This window comes from Podarcis tiliguerta (genome assembly GCF_965153285.1).
Source record: "Podarcis tiliguerta genome assembly, chromosome: 7".
In the NCBI taxonomy this organism is placed as follows: Eukaryota; Metazoa; Chordata; class Lepidosauria; order Squamata; family Lacertidae; genus Podarcis; species Podarcis tiliguerta.
In genome coordinates, this window is record NC_139540.1 from 704,422 (window position 1) to 726,267 (window position 21,846).

The 21,846-nt window shown below is 50.6% G+C and overlaps 2 protein-coding genes across 12 annotated transcripts in view; both read left to right on the forward strand.

Moving 5' to 3' along the window:
• The window catches only part of WDR97 (WD repeat domain 97), a 35,111-nt gene extending 27,138 nt beyond the window's left edge, over window positions 1-7,973 (forward strand). For 3 of the 11 annotated variants that reach the window (XM_083448978.1, XM_083448975.1, XM_083448979.1), the window contains 8 exons: window positions 111-170; window positions 515-577; window positions 775-846; window positions 1,514-1,600; window positions 3,039-3,107; window positions 3,880-4,055; window positions 5,278-5,339; window positions 7,562-7,973. In XM_083448978.1, the coding sequence (XP_083305104.1) occupies window positions 111-170; window positions 515-577; window positions 775-846; window positions 1,514-1,600; window positions 3,039-3,107; window positions 3,880-4,055; window positions 5,278-5,339; window positions 7,562-7,764 (792 nt within the window). In that variant the 3' untranslated portion in view covers window positions 7,765-7,973. Of the gene's footprint in view, window positions 1-106; window positions 171-514; window positions 578-774; window positions 847-1,513; window positions 1,601-3,038; window positions 3,108-3,879; window positions 4,056-5,277; window positions 5,340-7,561 lie in introns of all 11 variants that reach the window. The other 8 variants (XM_083448974.1, XM_083448971.1, XM_083448977.1 and 5 more) reach the window with 7 other exon arrangements.
• Window positions 7,974-16,530: 8,557 nt separating this feature from the next.
• LOC310681386 (uncharacterized protein) lies at window positions 16,531-20,833 on the forward strand. The gene is made up of 3 exons (XM_083449114.1): window positions 16,531-16,701; window positions 18,396-18,583; window positions 20,650-20,833. The coding sequence occupies exons 1-3, from the start codon at window positions 16,601-16,603 to the stop codon at window positions 20,799-20,801; spliced, it is 441 nt and encodes a 146-aa protein (XP_083305240.1). The 5' UTR covers window positions 16,531-16,600; the 3' UTR covers window positions 20,802-20,833.
• Window positions 20,834-21,846: the final 1,013 nt, after the last annotated feature.

The window sequence follows — 21,846 nt, forward strand, 5'->3', positions numbered from 1 at the left end:
TGAACTGAAATTAATAATCCATTGCCTATCTAGCCACAGTGGTTGAAACGCATGCTAAGTGATTTCAAAGCTGGGCTCTGACTCACATGTTGTCCTCCTTGTTCCCGCAGAAGAGACGCTCCACCATGGAGACGGAGAGCAAGATGTCCTCTCCAGAAAGCTACCAACAGGTGAGGAGGCTTACAGAGGTTGAAACGCATGCTACCGTATTTTTCACTCTATAAGACGCACCAGACCACAAGACGCACCTAGTTTTTGGAGGAGGAAAACAAGAAAAAAAAATTCTGAATCTCAGAAGCCAGAACAGCAAGAGGGATCGCTGCGCAGTGAAAGCAGCAATCCCTCTTGCTGTTCTGGCTTCTGGGACAGCTGCGCAGCCTGCATTCGCCCCATAAGACGCACGCACATTTCCCCTTACTTTTTAGGAGGGAAAAAGTGCATCTTATAGAGCGAAAAATACAGTAAGTGATTTCAAAGCTGGGCTCTGACTCACATGTTGTCCTCCTTGTTCTAGCAGAAGAGACGCTCCACCATGGAGACGGAGAGCAAGATGTCCTCTCCGGAAAGCTACCAAGAGGTGAGGAGACTTACAGAGGAATCTTGTGAAGGCAGCCCAGGCTGGGTGCCTGGAGGGGCGGCCGTTCCTTCCAGGCAGCTCTTGCAGCTTCCATCAGCCCCCTGTCCAAAACCTCTGGGGGATGCCAGGTTGGCCAAAGGCTAACCCTCCAACCGCCCCTCAAAAGCCCCTTGGTGCACCTTCTCTGTCTGACCCAGGAGTGGAGCGGCTCTAGCGTGGACCGGGAGAGGCGGCTGGAGGGGAAATATTCCCCCGAGGGCTACAAAGAGGTAAGGTCTGCCGAAGAATCCTGCAAAACCAGGCAGGGTGGCACCTGAGAGCGAGGGGCTGTCCCTGTGCCAGGTAAGGAGGGGCCTCTTCTTCCTCTGTGATTCTTGTGTTGCAGGGGGTTGGACTAGATGACCCCTGGGACCCTTCCGACTTTACATTTCTATGAATCACATTTCTTTTCCCTCCAGGGAAGGCCAGATCTGTTTAATTTTATTCTTTATTCTGGGTGGCTTGCAGGAGAGAGCGAGAGAGAGAGAGAATGCTCATCCAGTGGTGGGTGGTTCCCATGGAGACTGGTGGGGCAGAAGGCAGGGAGCCCCACAGCTTTGGCCCCCAGAGCCAATGACCAGCCCGTCCTCCCCTTCCCTGTTGAGTTCTCTACAGGGAACGCCGAGACGAAGGAGCAGGAGGAATCTTGACAGCCAAGGCCACCTCAGGAAAGAGGGCAGCTAGGCAGGTGGGGGTAGTTTGGGGACAGTGCCCCCCCCCGTCACCCTCCACCGAACCACAGAGCATATCGGACAGAAGACATGAATCCAAATATCCTTAAAAGACAGGCTGGAACATCCAATCCTTTTCCCTGGCCGCCCACAACAGCCGATAGCTACCGTACTGCAAGGTGTATTGAACTGCAATGTGAGGCTCTTGTTGGCGTCTTCATTCCAGGTGGGAAAAGACCTGAGCAAGAAGGAGAGGGCAGGGAGGAGATCCCTTGCGAAGGAGAAGAGGGCGAGGAAGGAGGAGAGTCCGCAGGTACGGGAAGACCCCCTTGAGCTCACCACCCCAAATGCCCTTTGTTGTCTAACAAAAGGTACCTGCTGTAAACATTCCCTCTAAGAGTGAACTTGGATGGCTGAGTATCTGTCATTTAAAAAAAAAATTAAATATAAAATATTGAGTTTTAGATAGTATTATACATCTAAAACAAAACCATTTCAAACATTAAAGTAGAAGGTTCTTTCAAATTTTCAGACCTCCTCCTCTCCCTCCATGGGTTCCATATTTAAATTTAGGTTTATTGCATCTTTTACTGAAACCAGGAAGATCAAGTATCTTCTAGAGATTGGAGTAAATTTGTAATTTATTTAAAAGACCACTGTAAACAGTTAAAATCTTTGGCAGGGTTGTAATGACACTTGTAATGTTCAATTATTTATGGTAATTATGGTTTTGTAATAGATGCATAAGGGTAAGAGTATCTGTCATTTTAGTGAGGTTTTTTAATGAGATTTTAGAGAGAGAGAGTTTTAATGTTGAATTGTTTTTAGTGGTTGTTTTTCTAAGTTTTCAGCTGTTCTTAGTTCATCTGTAGGCCACCTTCTATTATATATAAATAACAGAAATAAGAAATGAAAAGGGATCTTCCATAAATAAGACAGAGTGAGGCCTGGAGAAGACTTGCAAACCTCCTGATCTAAGTTGCCTGAAACCCTCAACATGAGCAGTGCATTCAGAGACTGGATAACAACAACAACAAGAATTTATTGCCGTATTTTTCGCCCCATAGGGCGCACCGGCCCATAGGGTGCACCTAGGGTTTTTTTTGGGGGGGGGAATAAATAAATAAAATTATCCCCCCCCCAGGCAAGGTGCTGGGGCGGGGGAAGCCCGAGCTTCCCCCGACCCCAGCCCCCAGAACAGGCAGCTCTCTGCAAGCTGTGGGAGCCCAGCGGGAACTCCCGCGGGCTCCCAGGGGTTGCAGATAGCTTCCTGAAGCCTGGAGAGGGAGAGGGGTCAGTGTGCACCGACCCCTCTTGCTCTCCAGGCTTCAGCGAAAGCCTGCATTCGCCCCATAGGACGCACCCAGATTTCCCCTTCATTTTTGAAGGGGAAAAAGTGCGTCCTATAGGGCGAAAAATACAGTATTTGTTATTTCTACCCCGCCTATCTAGCTGGGTTTCCCCAGCCACTCTGGGCGGCTTCCAACAAGAGGTTAAAAATACATTAAAACATCAGTCATTAAAAACTTCCCTAAACAGCCTTCAGATGTCTTCTAAACGTCAGATAGTTGTTTATCTCCTTGACATCTGATGGGAGGGCGTTCCACAGGGCGGGCACCACCACCGAGAAGGCCCTCCGCCTGGTTCCCTATAGCTGGAGATATCCTGCCATGTTTCTTTTTGCATGTTCTGCATGTGGCAGGAACATTTGCCCAATTGGGCTCTGACTGGTGCGTTTTCCTCTGATTTAGGAGCCAGAGGGTGGTGATGTCACGGACAATGCAGAGCAGCCAAAGACAGAGGAGTCAGGGAGCCTGGAGGTGAGGCCACCAGTTCAGAAAGTATAATAGATTGGCAATCACTCATGCCAGAGTACTTTCAATTAGCAAAGCTGACCGGAAAAGCCAGAGGAGCCCCAAATCAAGAAATATTCAAAGAATGGAGACTACTCAAAGAATATATAAGATTATATTGTAACAATGACATCCTAGCAGAACTGAATGATACTTGTATATAATAAACAAATGGAATAAATATACTAGATGAATATACAGGAAAAGTTATAAAACAAACTGTGCGATAAAACTGACAATAGAAAAAGTACAACGAGACCGATTGGAAGTCTCTTTCAGAAGACTTTATTAGAAAAGACAGGATGTTATAACTCATATTCATTTCTTATTGTTAACTCTTTTTTGCTTTTTATTTTTATTTTCTTTATCTTTTTTCTATTATCTTTTTGTGTTTAATTTTGATGTAACTGTCTGTAATACATATGTAAGATGATATTTTAAATCCACAAAGATGAATTAATAATAATAAAAAAGGAGGTGAGGCCACCAGTTCAGAAAGCCCCTTGTTGGTGGAGTGGAAAGGGGAGATTCCCCTCGTCCCCAGACTCAGGTTCCCCCCCCCCACCTGCTTCTTCCTCCTCCCATGCCAGAGCCTGCCGGCCCAAGCTGGGCTCCGGACACAGCAGCCCAGAGACTGGACACTAGGCCCAGCTTTGCCCCCCGCCAAAGCCCCCCGCTGCCCCCCAGGGCGAGGGAAGTGGCATCACCAGGGACTCTCAGGGCTGCTCTCCTTTTGCAGACGGAGGAGGCTCAGTTTTGGATGCAGCCCGTCTGCCCCATCGACGCCATCCATTACTTCCTCGAGAAGCAGCTGGAGAAGGAGCTGGAGGAGATGAAGCAGCTGGTCTCTTCTTCACTGATCTCGCCCAAGGACACCCCCAAGGACACCGTCATGGCCCTGCCGCCCATTAAGAAGTAAGAGGGGGCTGTCACACAGGACACTGGAGGAAGCCCAGGCAAATGCATGGCTTTTCTGGGTGCTGCTGCCTCCCCCACCCCAAAAAAAATATTGACCGCACAATGGCTACTCGCTAGATCTGCAACACTGAGAATTCGCACCCGGGCTCCACGAGGCAGATCAGTTCCCCCAAGCTTGGCAGAATGATTCTGTCTGTCCTCCCCACAGATTTCTGGGGGCAGTGAAGGGCTGGGGGTCCTGTGTGGCCCTCCAGAGGTTGATGGACTACGGCCTCCCCAAGCACCAGGGCTAAAAGTCAGGGATGGTGATGGGAGTTGGAGCCCCAGAGCAAGACCCAAGTGGGGGGGGGGGCACAGGCTTTCTGTGGCTGTGGTAGAGTATAGAATAATCCAACAACTCTGGAACTTGGGGGGGGGGGTGTTTCTCTCTCTACAACGCTGCCCCCAGTCTAGGCCGGTGTGATGGCCTGGGACTCGGGCTCGGACTTGGAACCAGATCCTTTGCCTCAGGGGCATCAGAACCAAGTCTGGGGCCTGATCCTGAAGAATCCCAGTCTAGGTTCCCCTGCAGCAGGCACCAGCTGGGCCGAGTCAGGGGCCTGAGCCTGCCCTGGCTCCAGATGCGGGGATGACCTTGTTGCCTCCAGCTGGGCCATCAGTTACAGCTGCTCCACTACCAGTTGGGTCAGGCGAGGCTGAGGCGGCCCCTGGGTCTAGTAACCCACCGACGTCTCCCAAGCTGCAGAGACTAAGGTCTCAGAAAGGGCGAGACCTGAGTACTCGCAGGAGGAGTGCTCGCCTTTGGGCGAAACAGGGAGGTGAGTTGCCGGGGGATCAGGACCGGCCGTTACCCCGACAAAGATAAAAGGCTATCTGACCCCGCCCCAGGTTGTGGGAGCAACATTGCTGTTTGCTGGAACCTGCCTGTGATCCTGTACCTGTCCTTGCCTGGTTTCCTGCCTTGGCCCTGCCGGACTGACTCCTCCCTTGGATTCGGGACGGGGCCTGGACCGCGTTTCATGGGTTACCCCCGGGCCCAGCACAGCCAGGCTCACGGCTGCTTCTCCCATACATAGTGTCCCCCTAAAAGTGCAGGGGGTACGTCCGACCTCACCTGCGCATGCTCCCCGCACAACGGATCACAGGCTGTGCGTGGGGGCAAGGGCCATTTCCGTGGACTCCTGCTGCTCTTGGTAAACCCGTGCCCTTGTTGTGACAGGAAGCGTGCCATCCTGCGGCTCGGAGAAACCAACGCCATGTTGAGGAAGAGAATACCCGAGCGTAAGTAGCTGCGGTGGCCGGGGGGGGGGGGTCTTCACCCCACTGCCTGGCCCTGTGGCTTTTATCTGCTTGCCCCCAAACAGACGTGACTGGGCCTGGATGGCACTGGGGGCAAATGCTCTGCCGCCCCCCCACCCAGACCCTGCCCCCCCTTCCTCCTGCGGCAGGAGAAACTAATGTTAGTTCACCAGTTTGACCCCAGATTACTCTCTGTGGCTTGGAAAGATTTATTTCCGTCTTTGCTTGTTAGGATGTTTATACTCTGCCTGTTTTATCTCTAAAACAACGCTGGCAAATCAAGGGCCAGGTTTAGCCCTCGGCAGAGGAGATGAACAGGCACGTCTTTGCATGTGCCAGCTGCTGGCACCATCTTGCCTGTTTGGGCGCTTGCACTTAGATGCCCAGGCTTGGCCTTTTTAAAAACAACTGGCCACGATTCCGGGCCATCATCATCCCAGAGACAGCTCTGGAGACTTTTCTGTGGCAGGTCTGCACACACACCTGGCAGATTAATCCGACAATCCCTCCTAGATGCCTAGCCTTGGGCAAGAGGTGTGTCCTGTGTATTCTGGGATGTCACTGGCCGGAAAGCATTCGGGGGGGGGGGGTGCTATTTCTACCCAGAAGGGATTTATCCCACTCACAGTGAGCGAGCCAATATTCCTGTCTGCACAAAGAAGGAAGGTGAAGATTTTCATAGAATGGAGGTAAATATTGTGACTATTGTTGCACACCACCCCAATCTCTGGACGGCCCAAAATTCCAGGTGTTCCAGGTACTTTTCCAGGGTTTGTTTCCTCTGGAATGTGGGGCAGCAGAGACTGCGGTGGCTTTAGGATCTCTTGCTTATGTGTACACCACCTGAGCCTGCGATGGAGGAGTTCACAGCATTAACACCCCAAGAGGGTCTTGCTTTTCCCATAGACACAACTGAAATCAGGCAGAGCTCTGACTCTCAGCTCCTCAACCTGCAGCCTGCCAGCTTCCAGCTTGAAAAAGCAACTTGCAATTCTGGCCTTTGTCACCCATTTGGTTTCTGGCCCACAGCCACTTCCTTTGTTACCTTAATGGCCCATACGGAGAGGGCCATTACCTCACTAGGATGCCAGCCTGGCTATTCCAGGAACTGAAACTGTGCTGGATCCAGGCATTAGAAGGGGGCCCAGCCCATAACACTATCATCACCCGCTAATCCAAGCAAGACACAGGGATGCTGGTCCAGGATTTTGGATGAGGGGGTTCCTTTCCATATGGGGTGCTCCTAGGACCTTGGAGCAACGTTGGTCAGCAGGGCCTGAGCACAGCTGTGGTTTGTGTACCTGATGCAACTTGTCTGGCAGAAGGCAGATCTGTCCAGGGTCACACCTGCCGTCATGGGTTGGCGCATGGTCCTGCTTCTGAACATGTTTAGCATCTCAGACGCTGTGACCAGGCTCCTCTTGGGAGCTCAAGATGTGGGTTATTTTACTCCACCGTTCTTCTGTCTACATTAGCTGCTAGTTCATATCCAAGCACAATTCAAAGCGCTGACTAGATTGACATTAGAATTTTATGGCTACTCTGCTCCTTTATCTCCTTTGATCCGCTTGAATTGTTTTTTTATTGGATGTACACAATTTCTTACATTTTCAAGAGCTGCTTTGTAGGTCTTAGGGACGTGGGTGGCGCTGTGGGTTAAACCACAGAGCCTAGGACTTGCCGATCAGAAGATCAGCGGTTCAAATCCCTGCAACGGGGTGAGCTCCCCTTGCTCTGTCCCAGCTCCTGCCAACCCAGCAGTTCTGAAGCACATCAAGTGCAAGTAGATAAATAGGTACCACTCCGGCGGGAAGGTAAACGGCGTTTCCGTGCGCTGCTCTGGTTCGCCAGAAGCGGCTCAGTCATGCTGCCCACATGACCCGGAAGCTGTACCAATAAAGCGAGATGAGCTCCGTAACCCCAGAGTCGGCCACGACTGGACCTAATGGTCAGGGGTCCCTTTACCTTTAGCTTTGTAGGTCTTTTTTAAAAAAGCAGTTATATAAATATTTAAAGAAAAGAGATACCAGTACATTGAGCTGTTGTTGAAAGCAGAAGTACAGTGGCTGGTTGAAAAACGGAGAGCCGAGTTGTTTCCCAGCTGATCTCTGCTGGATTAGAGTCGGGGGCGAGGAAGGAAAGGGGGTCCAGGGGCTTCTCCCATGCCCAACGGCCTTCCTCTTCCTTGTCTCCTTCAAACACAGGCTTTTACTGCCCCTACATCTTCCCGCGCTACCTCATGAAGGGGTTTGCGCCCTTTGTGAAACTTCCCCTGCCAAGAATCAACTTGGACCCCTTCCCACCCATTCCGAAGAGGCCAGCATCACCAAAGTCTTTCACCGCCATGCAGCAGTTGGTGCGGAAGTATTTCATCCCCAAGTTTTCATATGCCGACAACTACCCTTGAAGGCTTCAGGAGACGCCTGGAGTTCCATCCGAGAGGTGAAATGCCTTCAGGCTGGGAATCGCTGGAGGGCTCGCCAGCGCCACGTCTCACGGTGCCCCAACCAGGCTGATGGCAGCGATGGGAGGCTGCCCGCCCGCCCGCCCGCCCAGATGCATCCAGACAAAATGATAAGTCAATAAAAGCAAACTTATGCCCAAGGTCACCCAAAACCTCTCTGTCTGGTTATGCTTTTTGTAGTTTCCTAATCATTTTCAAATTGTGACGGGCAGCTGCCACCCTGGGTGTTGCCCAGCTTAGGAATCATACATGGTTCTGTTATCAGGAAGGATTGTTTGCTAAACGGCAGCACTGCGATCCAGGGAGGTGGCGTTTTCCAGCACACTTGAACTTTTGCATGATGTGCAGGACGCAGAAGGGTCCGGCTTCCCCCTGCGCAACTTGGGCAAGGCAGCGGTGCCAGAAAACTGCACTCGGCAGCAGCCCAGCAGGCTAAGCAAAGTCCACGGCCACGGACTGCCTCCGAAATAACTTTGCCGGGAGTGAGGAGAAAGGCAGCCACACAGCTGGATTCTCCACGGTGCCAGGCAGGTCAGAAACAAGCCGAGCCAAACGAGCCGATTCTGGCATTGCAGGGGGGTGGACTAGATGGCCCTGAGGATCCCGTCAAACTCTGCAAGGCTGATTTGCTGGGGATATGAGCTGGTTTCAACCTGGGGCCTCCTGGGCGGGCTGCCTGCCTCCAAGTGGCCCTGGGGGTGGAGGAAAGCCTCCCTTTCGCTGCCTCAGCTCCGTAGGGCAATGCCAGGGAAAGCTCGTCATGGGCAGAGCTCTCTCGGGAGAAGGGGCATCTGGAAGGGAATGTGGCTTGCAAGAAGGGGAAGCACCATAGAGATGGTCCTCTGACCGTCAGCATAAAAGAGTCCACGAGAAAAGTATCCTTGCAGAGTGCTTTCTGCTTTTATTCTTAAAAGTCTTTCTGCAAAAGCCACTGACCAACTCCACTACCAGATTTCACCAACCAACCAACCCAAGAACAAACTAACATTTCACACTCTATATGCAACCCGGTTCAGGCCGCTGACTCATGCTGACCCAGCTTTATTCACATTAAAGAAACAGCGGCCAATTTTCAGCCGTGACACAACCTTCCCCTTTTTTGCGGGAAATTCCCTTATCCAGCCCCGTTTCCCGCTGCTGTCCCGGATTGTTAGCTATCCCGTAGTCTGTCCCGGGACAGGGGAGGCTGCTGATCCCTTATTTTCAAAGCTGAAAGTTGACAGCTATGAGCAGCACACGTGCACCATTTGGGGGGGGGGGGCTCGCAGTGGTCTGGCTATGGGGGGGGGGCATGGTCCCTTTCCCCCTTTTTTTGCCCCAGGTGGAGCCTCCATTGAGGCTGCCTGCCTGTGTGTGTGTGCCAAACTGGGTCTCTGACTCGGGTCCAGCACAGCCTGGTTCCGGCCCTGGGTTCCGGCCCTGGGACCCCGGGCCCCGGCAGCCCTTCCGACGTGCAGAGAGCCAGGTGGCGTGTCGGGCTCAGCCGCTTTGGGGTCCGCTCCTGCCCCTCCGCCGAGCCCACCTCGCGGGGCTGGAACGAGGAGGGAGGAGCGCCGCCCCGCCTGCTGCCCGCCGGGGCTCCCTGCACGTGGGAGTGGGCGGCCACGTGTCAGCCCCGCCCGAGCCCGGAGCGCGGGAGACTTCCGCGCAGGCGCAGGAGCGCGCCCGCCTCGGCTTTCGCTTTCGCTTCCCGCTCACATGGCGCGGCGCCGCGGGGGGCGGGGCTTGGGCGCAGGGGGAGCCAATGGGGGCGCCGGAGGCGGGCGGGGCGGGGCCTGCTGGGCGCCAAAGCGGGAGGCGCGCCCGAAGCGGAGACTCCGGAGCCGCGGCAGGTGAGGCGCGGGGCGGCGCGGGGCGGCGGGGCTGCTGGGGGGGCCTGGGCCCGAGGAGGAGGAGGGTCGTCCGCCCCCCGCGCAGCTCTTGCGCCCATTTCGCGGCTGAGCAACTGAGGCCGGGACTGGGCGGCCCGAGTCCTGCGGGGGAGAGAGAAGAAAGACAGTTCTAGCATGCGGGGGGGGGGGGGGGTGACCTAAATTATTTAATTGGGTATTTGGATTATTGGTATTAGTAATTGTATCCTCATTTGGCATGGTTACAATGGGGCCATCATTGGGTTGCAATTGAAAACGGATGGAAATTAATATGATTTTTAGAAAATGATATGGCAGGGTGCTCTTTTGCAGGGCTCCTGGGCAGCGCGGGGTAGTGGTTAAGAGCGGTGGACTCGTAATCTGGGGAACCGGGTTCGCGTCTCCGCTCCTCCACCTGCAGCTGCTGGGTGACCTTGGGCCAGGCACACTTCTCTGAAGTCTTTCAGCCCCACTCATCTCACAGAAGAAGGGAAAGGAGATTGTGAGCTGCTTTGAGACTCCTTCCGCCGCAGGGGGGCCCAAACTTTTTCCCAAAGAGGGCCAGAGTTGATGAAGTGAACATGCTTGAGGGCCAACCAAAGTTGCTGAGCTTTCCTTAGGATTGAAGTTTTGAGCTTTCTTTAGGATTTAAACCCAGAGTTGTTGAGTTTTTTTAGGGCTGAAGTTGTTGAGTTTTTCTTAGAATTTTACCCCAAAGTTGTTCAGCTATTTTTGGGATTGAGGTTTTTGAAGTTTTGAGCTTTCTTTAGGATTTAAACCTAGAGTTGTTGAGTTTTTTTAGGGCTGAAGTTGTTGAGTTTCACTTACAATTTTACCCCCAAAGTTGTTGAGTTTTGTTTTGTTTTTTAAGGATTTTACTCCAGGATGCAGTATACTCCCACGGGGGCTGGATTAAATCAACTGGTGGGTTGGATTCATAGCTGTCAACTTTTCCCTTTTTTTAAGGGAAATTCCCTTATTCCGAATAGGATTCCTCGCAAGAAAAGGGAAGAGTTGACAGCTATGGTTGGCCTTGGATATGCCTGTCTTAAGGGGGAGTGAAAGGCAGGATATCAAGCCCAACCTCCTCCTCCTCCTCCTCCTCCTCCTCCTCCTCCTCCTCCTCTCGCTCCCTCTGCTGCTTCTCCTTGCAGTTGTGCAGCTTTCCAAGTCAAGTTGCAGTTCTGGCCTTCTGAGCTCTGGCCAGCCTGATGGGGGCAAAGAGGACAGGCTGGAAAGGGGGGCGGAGAGCGTTCCCGATATTCCAGAAAATATCCCTTGCCGCTGGTTTGGCAGCAGACCTTCCCTTTTGGATCTCAGCCCTCGCCTCCTCGTTTCCCAGAGGGGGTTGGCTGAGCCCCTTCTTGCCAGCACCAGGAGAGCAGGGGCACAACCTGGGTCCTCTTTGGCAACCTCTGCAGGCGGAAGGAGCCCCATTTACTCAGGGGGAAGCAGAGGAAGAGGGAGGTGGCATCCTCACCAAGAAGGACTAAGCTGCCCTCATCTAACCACAATATCCCAGAGCTGTGACTCTGCTTTCCGAGTCCTGCAGGACTCTTCATCTGGTACAACAACAACAATAATAACAACAATAATAACAATAATAATTTATTATTTATACCCTGCCCATCTGGCTGGGCTTCCCCAGCCACTCTGGGCGGCTTCCAAAAAAATATTAAAATACCGTAATACATCAAACATTAAAAGCTTCCCTAAACAGGGCTGCCTTCAGATGCCTTCCATTCCACCCTGTGGAAAACCTTTTCCTGCTTATGAATTGGAATTGAATTGAAATTGAATTACTTTATTGTCACTTGTACAACTTGTACACAGTGAGATTACAGGAGCACCCCCCCCCACTCAGCTCTCTTAGTCTTAATTCCCCTCATTTACTGACGCACACCCACCAAACCCAAAAGTCAGTTGCCCTCTTGTTATCTTTTCATTCAGCAGCCTAACAGCCCCCGGATAGAAGCTGTTCTTTACCCTGTTGGGGCGACTAATCCTGCTTCTATATCTTCTGCCCGAGGGCAGGAGATCAAGAAAGTGCCAGCCAGGGTGTGAATCATCATTCATTATGCTGGTGAATTAGGAAATTTTCTCCTGTAACAGTTAATGTGATTAACGTTACACCGTTGAGTTGGATTTGTGGTGCTGCAGAGGGGTTGTTTTGTACTTGGTGCAGCACTTTGGTTTTTTGGATGTTGAGTGATAAGTCAAGCTTTTTGTAAGTTTCTGCGAATATATTTAGGATAGTTCGGAGGTCATCATCTGAGCGTGCGCACACTACGTTGCCTTGACGGAAGTTACGATAAACTTCCTCTTTGCTTTCTGCCTGCTCAGATTAAAGAGCTTTCCATCTGTTCGATATATGATTTCTACTCCGTTGGGGAGTTTCCCTTCGACAAAGTGTAGGATCATGGCAATGAAAATAATGAATAGAGTTGGGGCAATAACACAACCCTGTTTAACACCTGATCCCACCGTGAATGGTTCACTTTGAGAGCCATTGTTATCTGCGATTGTTGCTGTCATATTATCATGGAGGAGCCGAATGATGTTCACAAATTTATCTGGGCAGCCAATTTTCAGAAGGACAGTCCACAGGGCATTTACAGTGTCAAAAGCCTTAGTCAGGTCGATAAATGCCATATACAGGGATTAGTTTTGCTTTCTGCATTTTTCTTGAAGCTGTTGAGCGGGGAAAATCATGTCCCCCGGAAGGCCGAAAGCCATTTTGGAATTCAGGAAGGGTCACCTTGGATGTTGTTATGAGACGGTTTGCTAAGATCCTTGTAAGAATTTTGCCAGCTGCAGCTAATAGAGAGATGCCTTGATAGTTTCCGCAATCAGTTCTATCATCTTTTTAAAAGAGATTGATAATTTTGGCATCCCCTCATCCTGCTTTGCAGGGGGTGAGCTAGATGACCCTGGAGGGTCCCTTCCAACACTATGCTTCTGTGAAGGAGGGGCAGACTCTCCTTTCATCCTCCCTTGGCCCCTCAGGAGAGTGAAAAGCAGGCTAGTAAAACCTTGCATATTTATTTTCTTTTTTAAAAATATAATTAATTAACGTGCAATAAATAAAAAGAATGCTGTTGAATAAAATAACTCCCTTCTTGATACTTTCAGTTTTTGTCTTTATTCAAATTACAAGGTATGAATCATGGCTGCCTTTGGTTTGGCGCCTGGGTAGAAGCTTCAGCTCCAAGCACCAGTCAGCCCCTCCTGCATTTAATTATTTACTGTGACACATTACAAAAATGTTTTCTTTCAGCTTTATATAACCCAAATGAATGTTCCTGAAGGAAGTGCAGATCTCTGCTTCCCAATCTACTTCTTCCTACGCAGGCCAGGATTTTGTAGGCATCTCTCCTGTGCCAGCCTCCCAGTTTCCTGGTTTTTTAAAGTGTGTAGTATAACTAAACTATAATTTCCAGTAGCCGCCTGTTTGGGGTTTGACAATGTGCTTCTGGATCAATGGTGCCCTCTGTAGTTGAGAGTCCTTTTCCCACTCTGGTTGGTTTGCCAGCTATGAGCCCTTTTGGACAGAGATGACTCAGCCACTATTCTCATAGAATCATAGAGTTGGAAGAGACCACAAGGGCCATCGAGTCCAACCCACTGCCAAGCAGGAAACACCATCAGAGCACTCCTGACATATGGTTGTCAAGCCTCTGCTTAAAGACCTCCAAAGAAGGAGACTCCACCACACTCCTTGGCAGCAAATTCCACTGTCGAACAGCTCTTACTGTCAGGAAGTTCTTCCTAATGTTTAGGTGGAATCTTCTTTCTTGTACTTTGGATCCATTGCTCCGTGTCCGCTTCTCTGGAGCAGCAGAAAACAACCTTTCTCCCTCCTCTATGTGACATCCTTTTATATATTTGAACATGGCTATCATATCACCCCTTAACCTCCTCTTCTCCAGGCTAAACATGCCCAGCTCCCTTAGCCGTTCCTCATAAGGCATCGTTTCCAGGCCTTTGACCATTTTGGTTGCCCTCCTCTGGACACGTTCCAGTTTGTCAGTGTCCTTCTTGAACTGTGGTGCCCAGAACTGAACACAGTACTCCAGGTGAGGTCTGACCAGAGCAGAATACAGTGGCACTATTACTTCCCTTGATCTAGATGCTATACTCCTATTGATGCAGCCCAGCATTGCATTGGCTTTTTTAGCTGCCGCGTCACACTGTTGGCTCATGTCAAGTTTGTGGTCAACCAAGACTCCTAGATCCTTTTCACATGTACTGCTCTCAAGCCAGGTGTCACCCATCTTGTATTTCTGCCTCTCATTTTTTTTGCCCAAGTGCAATACTTTACATTTCTCCCTGTTAAAGTTCATCTTGTTTGTTTTGGCCCAGTTCTCTAATCTGTCAAGGTCGTTTTGAAGTGTGATCCTGTCCTCTGGGGTGTTAGCCACCCCTCCCAGTTTGGTGTCATCTGCAAATTTGATCAGGATGTCTGCAAGGCCAGTGAGGAATCTGTTTGACTTTATGCTCTTGGCTGAGTTTGACATCCAACAGATATCCGGGTAATTGAAGTCCCCCATTACTACTATCTCCCTTCCTTTTGCATGCTTGGCCATCTGTTCTAGGAAGGCATCATCTATGTCCTCCGTTTGGCTTGGGGATCTATAGTAAACTCCCACAATGAGGTCACTGTTATTCTTCTCTCCCTTAATTTTGACCCAAATGCTCTCACTTTGGCTTTGAGGTTCTAAATCTTGGATCTCTTCACAGGTATACACATCCCTGACATATAACGCCACTCCTCCTCCTTTCTTGTCTGGTCTGTTTCTCTGAAATAGATTGTATCCCTCCATTTTTACATTCCAATCGTGGGACTTATCCCACCAGGTTTCAGTGATGCCTATTATGTCATATTTAGTTTGCTGTACCAAGAGCTCAAGCTCATCTTGTTTATTTCCCATGCTTTGTGCATTAGTGTACAGACATTGAAGTCCATTAGTCATTCCCCCGTGTCTCTTATTTAAGGATTTTTTCCTCCCACCACTAGGTCTGCTTGCTGTTTGCTCCATTTGGTCTATGACATTTGGATGATCATCTTCATCAATTAATAGACTCCTACCTTCAGGAGCACTGTCTCCCTCCCCCACATTAGTCAGTTTAAAGCCCTCCTGATGAGGTTTCTGAGATTTTTGGCAAAAACATTCCTCCCAACCGTTGTGAGGTGCAGCCCATCTCTTGCCAGAAGCTCCTCCCACAGCTAATCACCTGCCTCAACAGAAACCCTGCCCCCTCTGACCTTTGCACAGGGAAAGCAGCTAATCAGCCACAAAGAATCACACACACAAGAAAACCCTTTTGGCTCCTTCTTCAGCTGCTGCCCTGCAAGCTTGGGTCGCTTCCATGCTCAGGTCGCTTCCAGATTGGATTGCTGCAATGCACTCTTTGTGGGGCTGCCCTTGGTGATGCGACTCAGAAACTTGAGCTGGTCCAGAAGGCCAACTTGCTAGCTTGGGTTTCCGTCAGATCTCACATAACCCCTGTTTTAAAACAACTGCATTGCTTGACGGTGAGTTTGGGGTAGCCCAGTGCAAAAATCCTGAGAATCCATGTTGATCTGTTCTTTGTAACCACGTTTTTGCCCTATTGCAGCCCCACGCAACAGTGGATGTGTGATTTTTTTGGTGCAGGCTGTAGCCATGGACATGCTATGTGATCTGATGGTGAATTTGGGGTGACCCAATGTAAAAATCCTGAGGATCCATGGGCTTTTACCTCCCCCTTCCCAGGCAGCCTCCTTTATCACTAGCATCCATTATCTCCCTCCCGATCGCTTGCCGATCAGCTGCTTCCTTTCAACACTCCCTTCCCTCTTGTTTGCCTTAGTGTCTTTTCCTTAGCTGGAGCAGTTTTTTGCTACTCCTTTTCTTCAGGGAAGTTTTTAATATTTAACGTTGTACTGTTTTTAACACTTGATTGGGAGCCGCCCAGAGTGGCTGGGGAAACTCAGCCAGATGGGCAGGGTATAAATAATAAATTATTATTATTATTATTATTATTATTATTATTATTATTTATTTCTCTCCTCATTGATTTAGTCTTCCTGTCTCCTCTCCTTGCAAGTTTGCTGTCTTTACCTCCCCCCTCCCAGGCAGCCTCCTTTATCGCTAGCGTCCCTTATCTCCCTCCCGATCCCTTACCAATCAGCTGCTTCCTTTCAACACTCCCTTCCCTCTTGTTTGCCTTAGTGTCTTTTCCTTAGCTGGAGCAGTTCTTTGCTACTCCTTTTATTGTAATTTCTCTCCTCATTACTTTAGTCTTCCTGTCTCCTCTCCTTGCAAGTTTGCTGTCTTTACCTTCCCCCTCCCAGGCAGCCTCCTTTATCGCTAGCGTCCCTTATCTCCCTCCAGATCGCTTGCCAATCAGCGGCTTTGCTTCAACATCCCCTTCCCTCTTTCAAAAAAAAAAAAGCATGATCTGCTTTTTGCCCCTGGGCCATTTGGCTCCAGGGACCACACTTTCGCTCCATAAGACGCACAGACATTTACCCTTACTTTTTAGGAGGAAAAAAGTGTGTCTTGTGGAGTGAAAAATACGGTACTCTTTAAGTAAAAGCATGAAGGGGTGGGAATCACAGGCTCTTCTCCAAGCAAGCAGGTGGCTGGGAAACAGGATGTGTAAAGATGGGCTTGGTCTGGTTATCCTCGTGCCGTTATACAAATCTGTGGGGCGTAGATCTCCATTCTCCGGGGAGTTAATGGTTGCTTCTCCTTTCAGGAGTGGGTGACGGACTCCATTTTTGCACGGAGGGCAAGAATTTGCCCTGCTTGCCCTTCCTCATTTCCCAGTTCCCTGTCTCCATGTTTGGGTCTTTTGCTTTCTGTTAACAGAAACCTTGGCTGCTTTTTCCACGCACCTGCCCTCCTGCAAGTCGGTTGCTGAGCAAGCGGGACTCTCCTGAAATGCCAGCCCCCTGCCAGCCCTGCCGTGAGGGACGGAGACCCTGTCACCTGCGCAGGATCGGCCGCCGAGCTGCAGCCCCAGACCATGCTGACTTCATCCAGTAAGTAGCCTGGGTGGTCCCGGCTGAGGGCTGTGTCCATTGGAATAAAAAAATTAAGGTCATATGTATATAATAAATGTTCATAAATGTACCAAGCAAACACGTACATAAATCTATAAACCACATGTCTCAAGCAGCACAGGAAAACAGCCCTGGAACCATTTTGGCTCCCAGACTGACCAAATGTTTTCTCTGCAAGGTCAAAGGAAAATGGAAAAGCCTCCCCATTGTCTTTTCATTCACAAAGCCTGTCTTAAGAGCACATTTACGATATGAATAGGGTGTGAGCTTGTGACCTGGCTCAGGAACTAAGTATTTATCATTACCAAAGACTGGCCAGGCTCCCCAGGGTATCCAATCAAGTGAGCATTAATAGGTAACCTGCCAGACAGGAGATAATACACTCAGATTTCTATTGTAAACCACCTTTTCTGTGATGTAGGTATGATGTATCTGGGGGTGGTCTTGGACTCCAGGGCAGGCAATTTAAAATGTCTATATAAGGGCGGGCACACCTTTGTTCTGGGTCCTCCTCCCTTCCTATGTGTGAGGGGAGCATCCTGTTGCAACAGATCAATAAAGATCAGGCTTACGAGCTGCTTTGCTTCTCAATATTCTCTGGTTGGCCTCTGTTATCTTCTCCGACTGATGGAGAACCTGAAAAGGACTCTGAAGAGGGCTCTTGTGTCCCCCATAAAGAAATAAGGGCAGATTTTCGTTTATCACACCATGGAGGGCCTTTCTCTGTGCCAGACACTGCTGGGGTTGCCTTGAAGACCTGATGCCCTGCTTCCGGCCTCTTTGCGCTCCTGCTTTGTTCACCTCCACGTTCCTCTCTGGCGTTTCCCTTGCTCAGGCTGCCAGGCTTTCTGGACCAGCGAGAAGATTTCAGCATTTGAGGAAGTGCTGGGAGCACCAGGTGCAAAATGCATCAAGGGGGCGGCCTGGCGAAATGCAAAAGCGAGGAGCTCAGCAATGGCTGCTTTCCCCCCTTTCCCCCCCAACTGCAGGCAACTTCATGCTTGTGGTGGGAAAGCGCCCACGTCCTGCTGGTTCTTACTGTGGGGATCACACAGGAGGGCTGGGCGGTATATCAATATTTCATCCCAAACTGGTTTGAAGTCCATAGCGTGGTATTGGTTTCATAATTTTTGACCTGGCAACATACCACAAATTGTGGTGTGTGTGTGTTTAGCAAAAAACACAATTTGGGAAAAAGCATGAAGCCAGTCAATGCATCTACATAGCTTTATCTTTATTTCAGACATTGATATATTGTGATGCTTAACTTGCGATATATCACAGTGTTGAAAACCAGATACCACCCAGTCCTATTGCACAGTACAGTCATACCTCGGGTTACAGATGCTTTGGGTTGTGTGGTTTTGGGTTGCGTACCGTGCCAAACCCGGAAGTACCGGAACGGTTTACTTCCAGGTTTCAGCGCATGCGCCGAATCGCGACCCGCACGTGTGCAGACACAGAGCTACAGGTTGCGAACATGCTTCCTGCATGGATCACCTTTGCAACCAGAGCATCCACTGTATTGATTTCCTCCCTGTACACACACACACACACACACACACACCTCTGTTGCCGTCCAATAACAGGACACCCAGTACCAGAAAAATATATACAGGCTGTCCACCCCCCGCCCGCCCACCCACCCCCTTTCTCTTTCTCTCCCCTGCAAGTTTTCCTAACACCGTCACGCTGGTTGGCCGGAGCGTGGCCGCCGTGGACGCCTTCCTCAGCTCTGCTGCCCAGAGGAGTCGCGAATACATCTCCCGCATCCACGCCCGGGTGATCCGCACGGCTGGGGCCTACAAGCTCGTGGATTCCAGCCTAACCGGGGTGTATGTCAATGACGTCCGGATCAGCGGTGAGTGAGTGCTGTGGCCAGGACACAAGGACACTTTGTTAAATTATTTCTTCTTATTAAATTTGTATATCACATAAATTTGTATATTGGATGAAGATCCAAAGATCTCCAGGTGGTGACTTTTGTAATGTTCCCCCTTGAGAACATGTTCCTTTAGTCGTGGAGGCATAACAAACTATCTAGGTTATCTCAACAAGCGTCATGTCTAGCAGAAATCAGAATTAGGTATGGTTTGCACGCATCTGTGCCAGCCCAGAGTCACTCTGTGCTCCAGGTTCCCCAGTTGGGGGGGGGGGTCTCCATCTTTGTTCAGAAGATTAGCAACTCTTCCTGCATCGGGCTCCCCACGCAAGCGCACCTGGATCGGCACCATCCTCTCTCACTTCTCTGGAAACCCCCAGCGCAATAAATGGCCTTGCCAGGCAAGCAAGAACAGTCCCGATTCTTTAGGGAAAGAACAGGAGCCTTCTACATGGAGTCCTTCTACATGGACAGGAGTCCTTCTACATGGACAGGAGCCTTCTACATGATGAAGCAAGCCCAAAGAGTTAAGCTCAGAGGAAGTCTGCCAGCAGCGAGAGAGAGTGCCCGGCAGGGCGCTGGTGCTGCCTGGATGTTAGAAAGTCTAGTTTGAGTCGCTGCACAGCTGTGGACCTCACAGGGTGGCCTCAGGCAAACCCATGCCCAAGTCTGATGTGCTTCAGATAATTACAGTCATGCCTTGGATCCCAAACGCCTTGCGAGACAAACTTATTGGCTCCTGAACGCTGCAAACTCAGAAGTGATTGTTCCGGTCTGCAAACATTCTTTGGAACCTGAACGTCCAACGCGGCTTCTGATTGGCTGCAGGAGCTTCCAGCAGCCAATTGGAAGCTGCGCCTTGGTTTCTGAACGTATTGGAAGTCGAATAGATTCCAAGGTACAACTGTATTGGAAATAGTTTCTCTGAGCACCTTTTGGAAAAGAAGGGAGGCCAAACTGCTGTCAGGTTGCAGCAAATGACCTTGAGCAAAGGAACAGGCCAGTGGTCCATCTAGTCACCCAGTGGCCAACCAGGTGCCCCCAGGGGGATCTTGCGAGCAGGATCCGAACCCAAGAGCAGCTCTCCCCTCTTCTAGCCACTGGGACTCAGAAGCAGGACTTCCTGTGGCTGCAGAGCCATTCTGGCTTGTGGCCGTCGAGAGTCCTCTCTTCCCTGAAATCTCCAGCCCTGGGTGGCTCTTGATGTGGGCAGAGGTGGGCAACCTGTCCCTGCTTCCCCTGAAGGTCCAGAAAGGTAAAGGACCCCTGACCGTTAGGTCCAGTCGTGGCCAACTCTGGGGTTACGGCGCTCATCTCACTTTATTGGCCAAGGGAGCCGGCGAACGGCTTCCGGGTCGTGTGGCCAGCATGACTAAGCCGCTTCTGGCGAACCAGAGCAGCGCATGGAAACACCATTTACCTTCCTGCCGGAGTGGTACCTATTGATCTACTTGCACTTTGATGTGCTTTCGAACTGCTAGGTGGGCAGGAGCTGGGACTAAGCAACGGGAGCTCACCCTGGGGATTCGAACTGCCAACCTTTTGATTGGCAAGTCCAAGAGGCGCAGTGGTTTAGACCACAGCTCCACCCGCGTCCCATACAAGGTCCATAAAAAAAGGTAAAGGTACCCCTGCCCGTACGGGCCAGTCCAGTCCGACTCTAGGGTTGTGCGCCCATCTCACTCTAGAGGCCGGGAGCCAGCTCTGTCCGGAGACACTTGCGGTTTTTCTCCTTGCATCAGGAAGAGTTGGTCCTTTACGTTGTGAACCGCCATGAGATCCACAGATGAAGGGCAGTATACAAATTTAATAAAATGGCAAATAAATAAATAATCGTTTTGCTTGGTGAGGGCTGGCTGGTGTTTCTCATTCTTATAATAATAAACTACCTCAAGGCAGCTCACAGGTAAAAGCAGTATTTTAAAAGGGAAAAAAACAGACATATTTCTGGGGTATTTGCTTTTGGATCAGAAGCATGGCCAAAGGAGATTTGCTGTTGTTTTTAAACCTTTAAACTGATTGTTTCAAATCTTATTTCTACGCAGAGAAAGTAGTGCTGCAAGAAGGCGATACGGTTACTTTTGGGCATCCGTGCTGGAGGAGCGTTAACCCCGGGAGTCGCGTCCGGCAGCCAAATTCTCCCTTTTATTACTTGGTAGGACTCTGCCTTCCTTTGCACATTTATCTGTCTGTCTGAGATAGAATCATACAATTGTAGAGTTGTGAGGGTCTCCAGAGGTCCTCTAGTCCACCCCCCTCGCCATGCACGAGTCCTGTGGCTCTCCTTGGTGTGGCCCCGAGTCCCTGGGTGTGCTCACCCCCCTCCCTGCAGTTGGCCAGAGGGCACCCCCCATGCGCCCTCCCTCTGCCCTGCTCACACCTTCAGTTATTTTATTGGTGTGGGCTATTCCTGCAAGCTCCAGGAGGGCATGGAAATAGCAATGTTCAACATTTGATTGGGGAGAGACTGGACTGGCTGGGCTGACCCAGGAGGGCTCTTCTGATGTTAATTAATCCTCCTCCTCCCTCCTTCGGTTCCCTTTTCAGTTTGAGCCGTGCAGCTGCCGTGTGGAGCAAGTGCAAGGCCTGTGTGGAGAGAGAAGACCCGTCCCCCGAAGGGTAAAATGGAAAACCGCAGACATCTTGTTTTCTCCATGGGTGCAACAGTGGGGTGGGTGGGTGTAAAGCAGCACTTGGGGGGCGGGGAGTCAATCCCAGTGACAACCCCCACAGGCGACCTGGTCAGGTGGGGGCCACGCAAGGACCCCTGCAGCGCTGAATCAGGACCTTGCCTGGAGGTCCCCCACTCTCTGGCATGCGCAAGGAAGCAGGCCCTCTTAGCCTTGTGTCTGCATTCGCTTCCTTAAGTATAATGTCCTGGGGAATTTAAGACAGGGCCAGAGTAGATAGGAGGTTTTGGGGCACCTGAGGCAGGGATGCTAGGCTCCTGCCCCAAAGATCTTTGATCCCACAGGAAGGAGGTCTTTTAGGTAGCCTGAAAGCTTCCCTGGTTTCACAGAGGCTGAATGTCTACGATGCAGTTGCTTTCTCTGATAAGGCCTTTTTATGGCAAATGGGGCCATAAACGAGAGCCAGTGTGGTGTAGTGGTTCAGAGCGGTGGACTTGTAATCTGGGGAACTGGGTTCGATTCCCCGCTCCTCCACATGCAGCTGCTGGGTGACCTCACAGAGTGTTTGTTGTGGGGAAGGAAGGGAAAGGAGAATGTGAGCCGCTTTGAGAC

What these genes read in the sequence shown, in the direction of transcription:
- LOC310681386 (XM_083449114.1), top strand. Translation starts at nt 16,601, where the DNA reads ATGCCAGCCCCCTGCCAGCCCTGCCGTGAGGGACGGAGACCCTGTCAC. An exon ending in GACCATGCTGACTTCATCCA is followed by an intron (nt 16,702 to 18,395) that starts GTAAGTAGCCTG and finishes CTCCCCTGCAAG; the next exon opens with TTTTCCTAACACCGTCACGC. An exon ending in CAATGACGTCCGGATCAGCG is followed by an intron (nt 18,584 to 20,649) that starts GTGAGTGAGTGC and finishes ATTTCTACGCAG; the next exon opens with AGAAAGTAGTGCTGCAAGAA.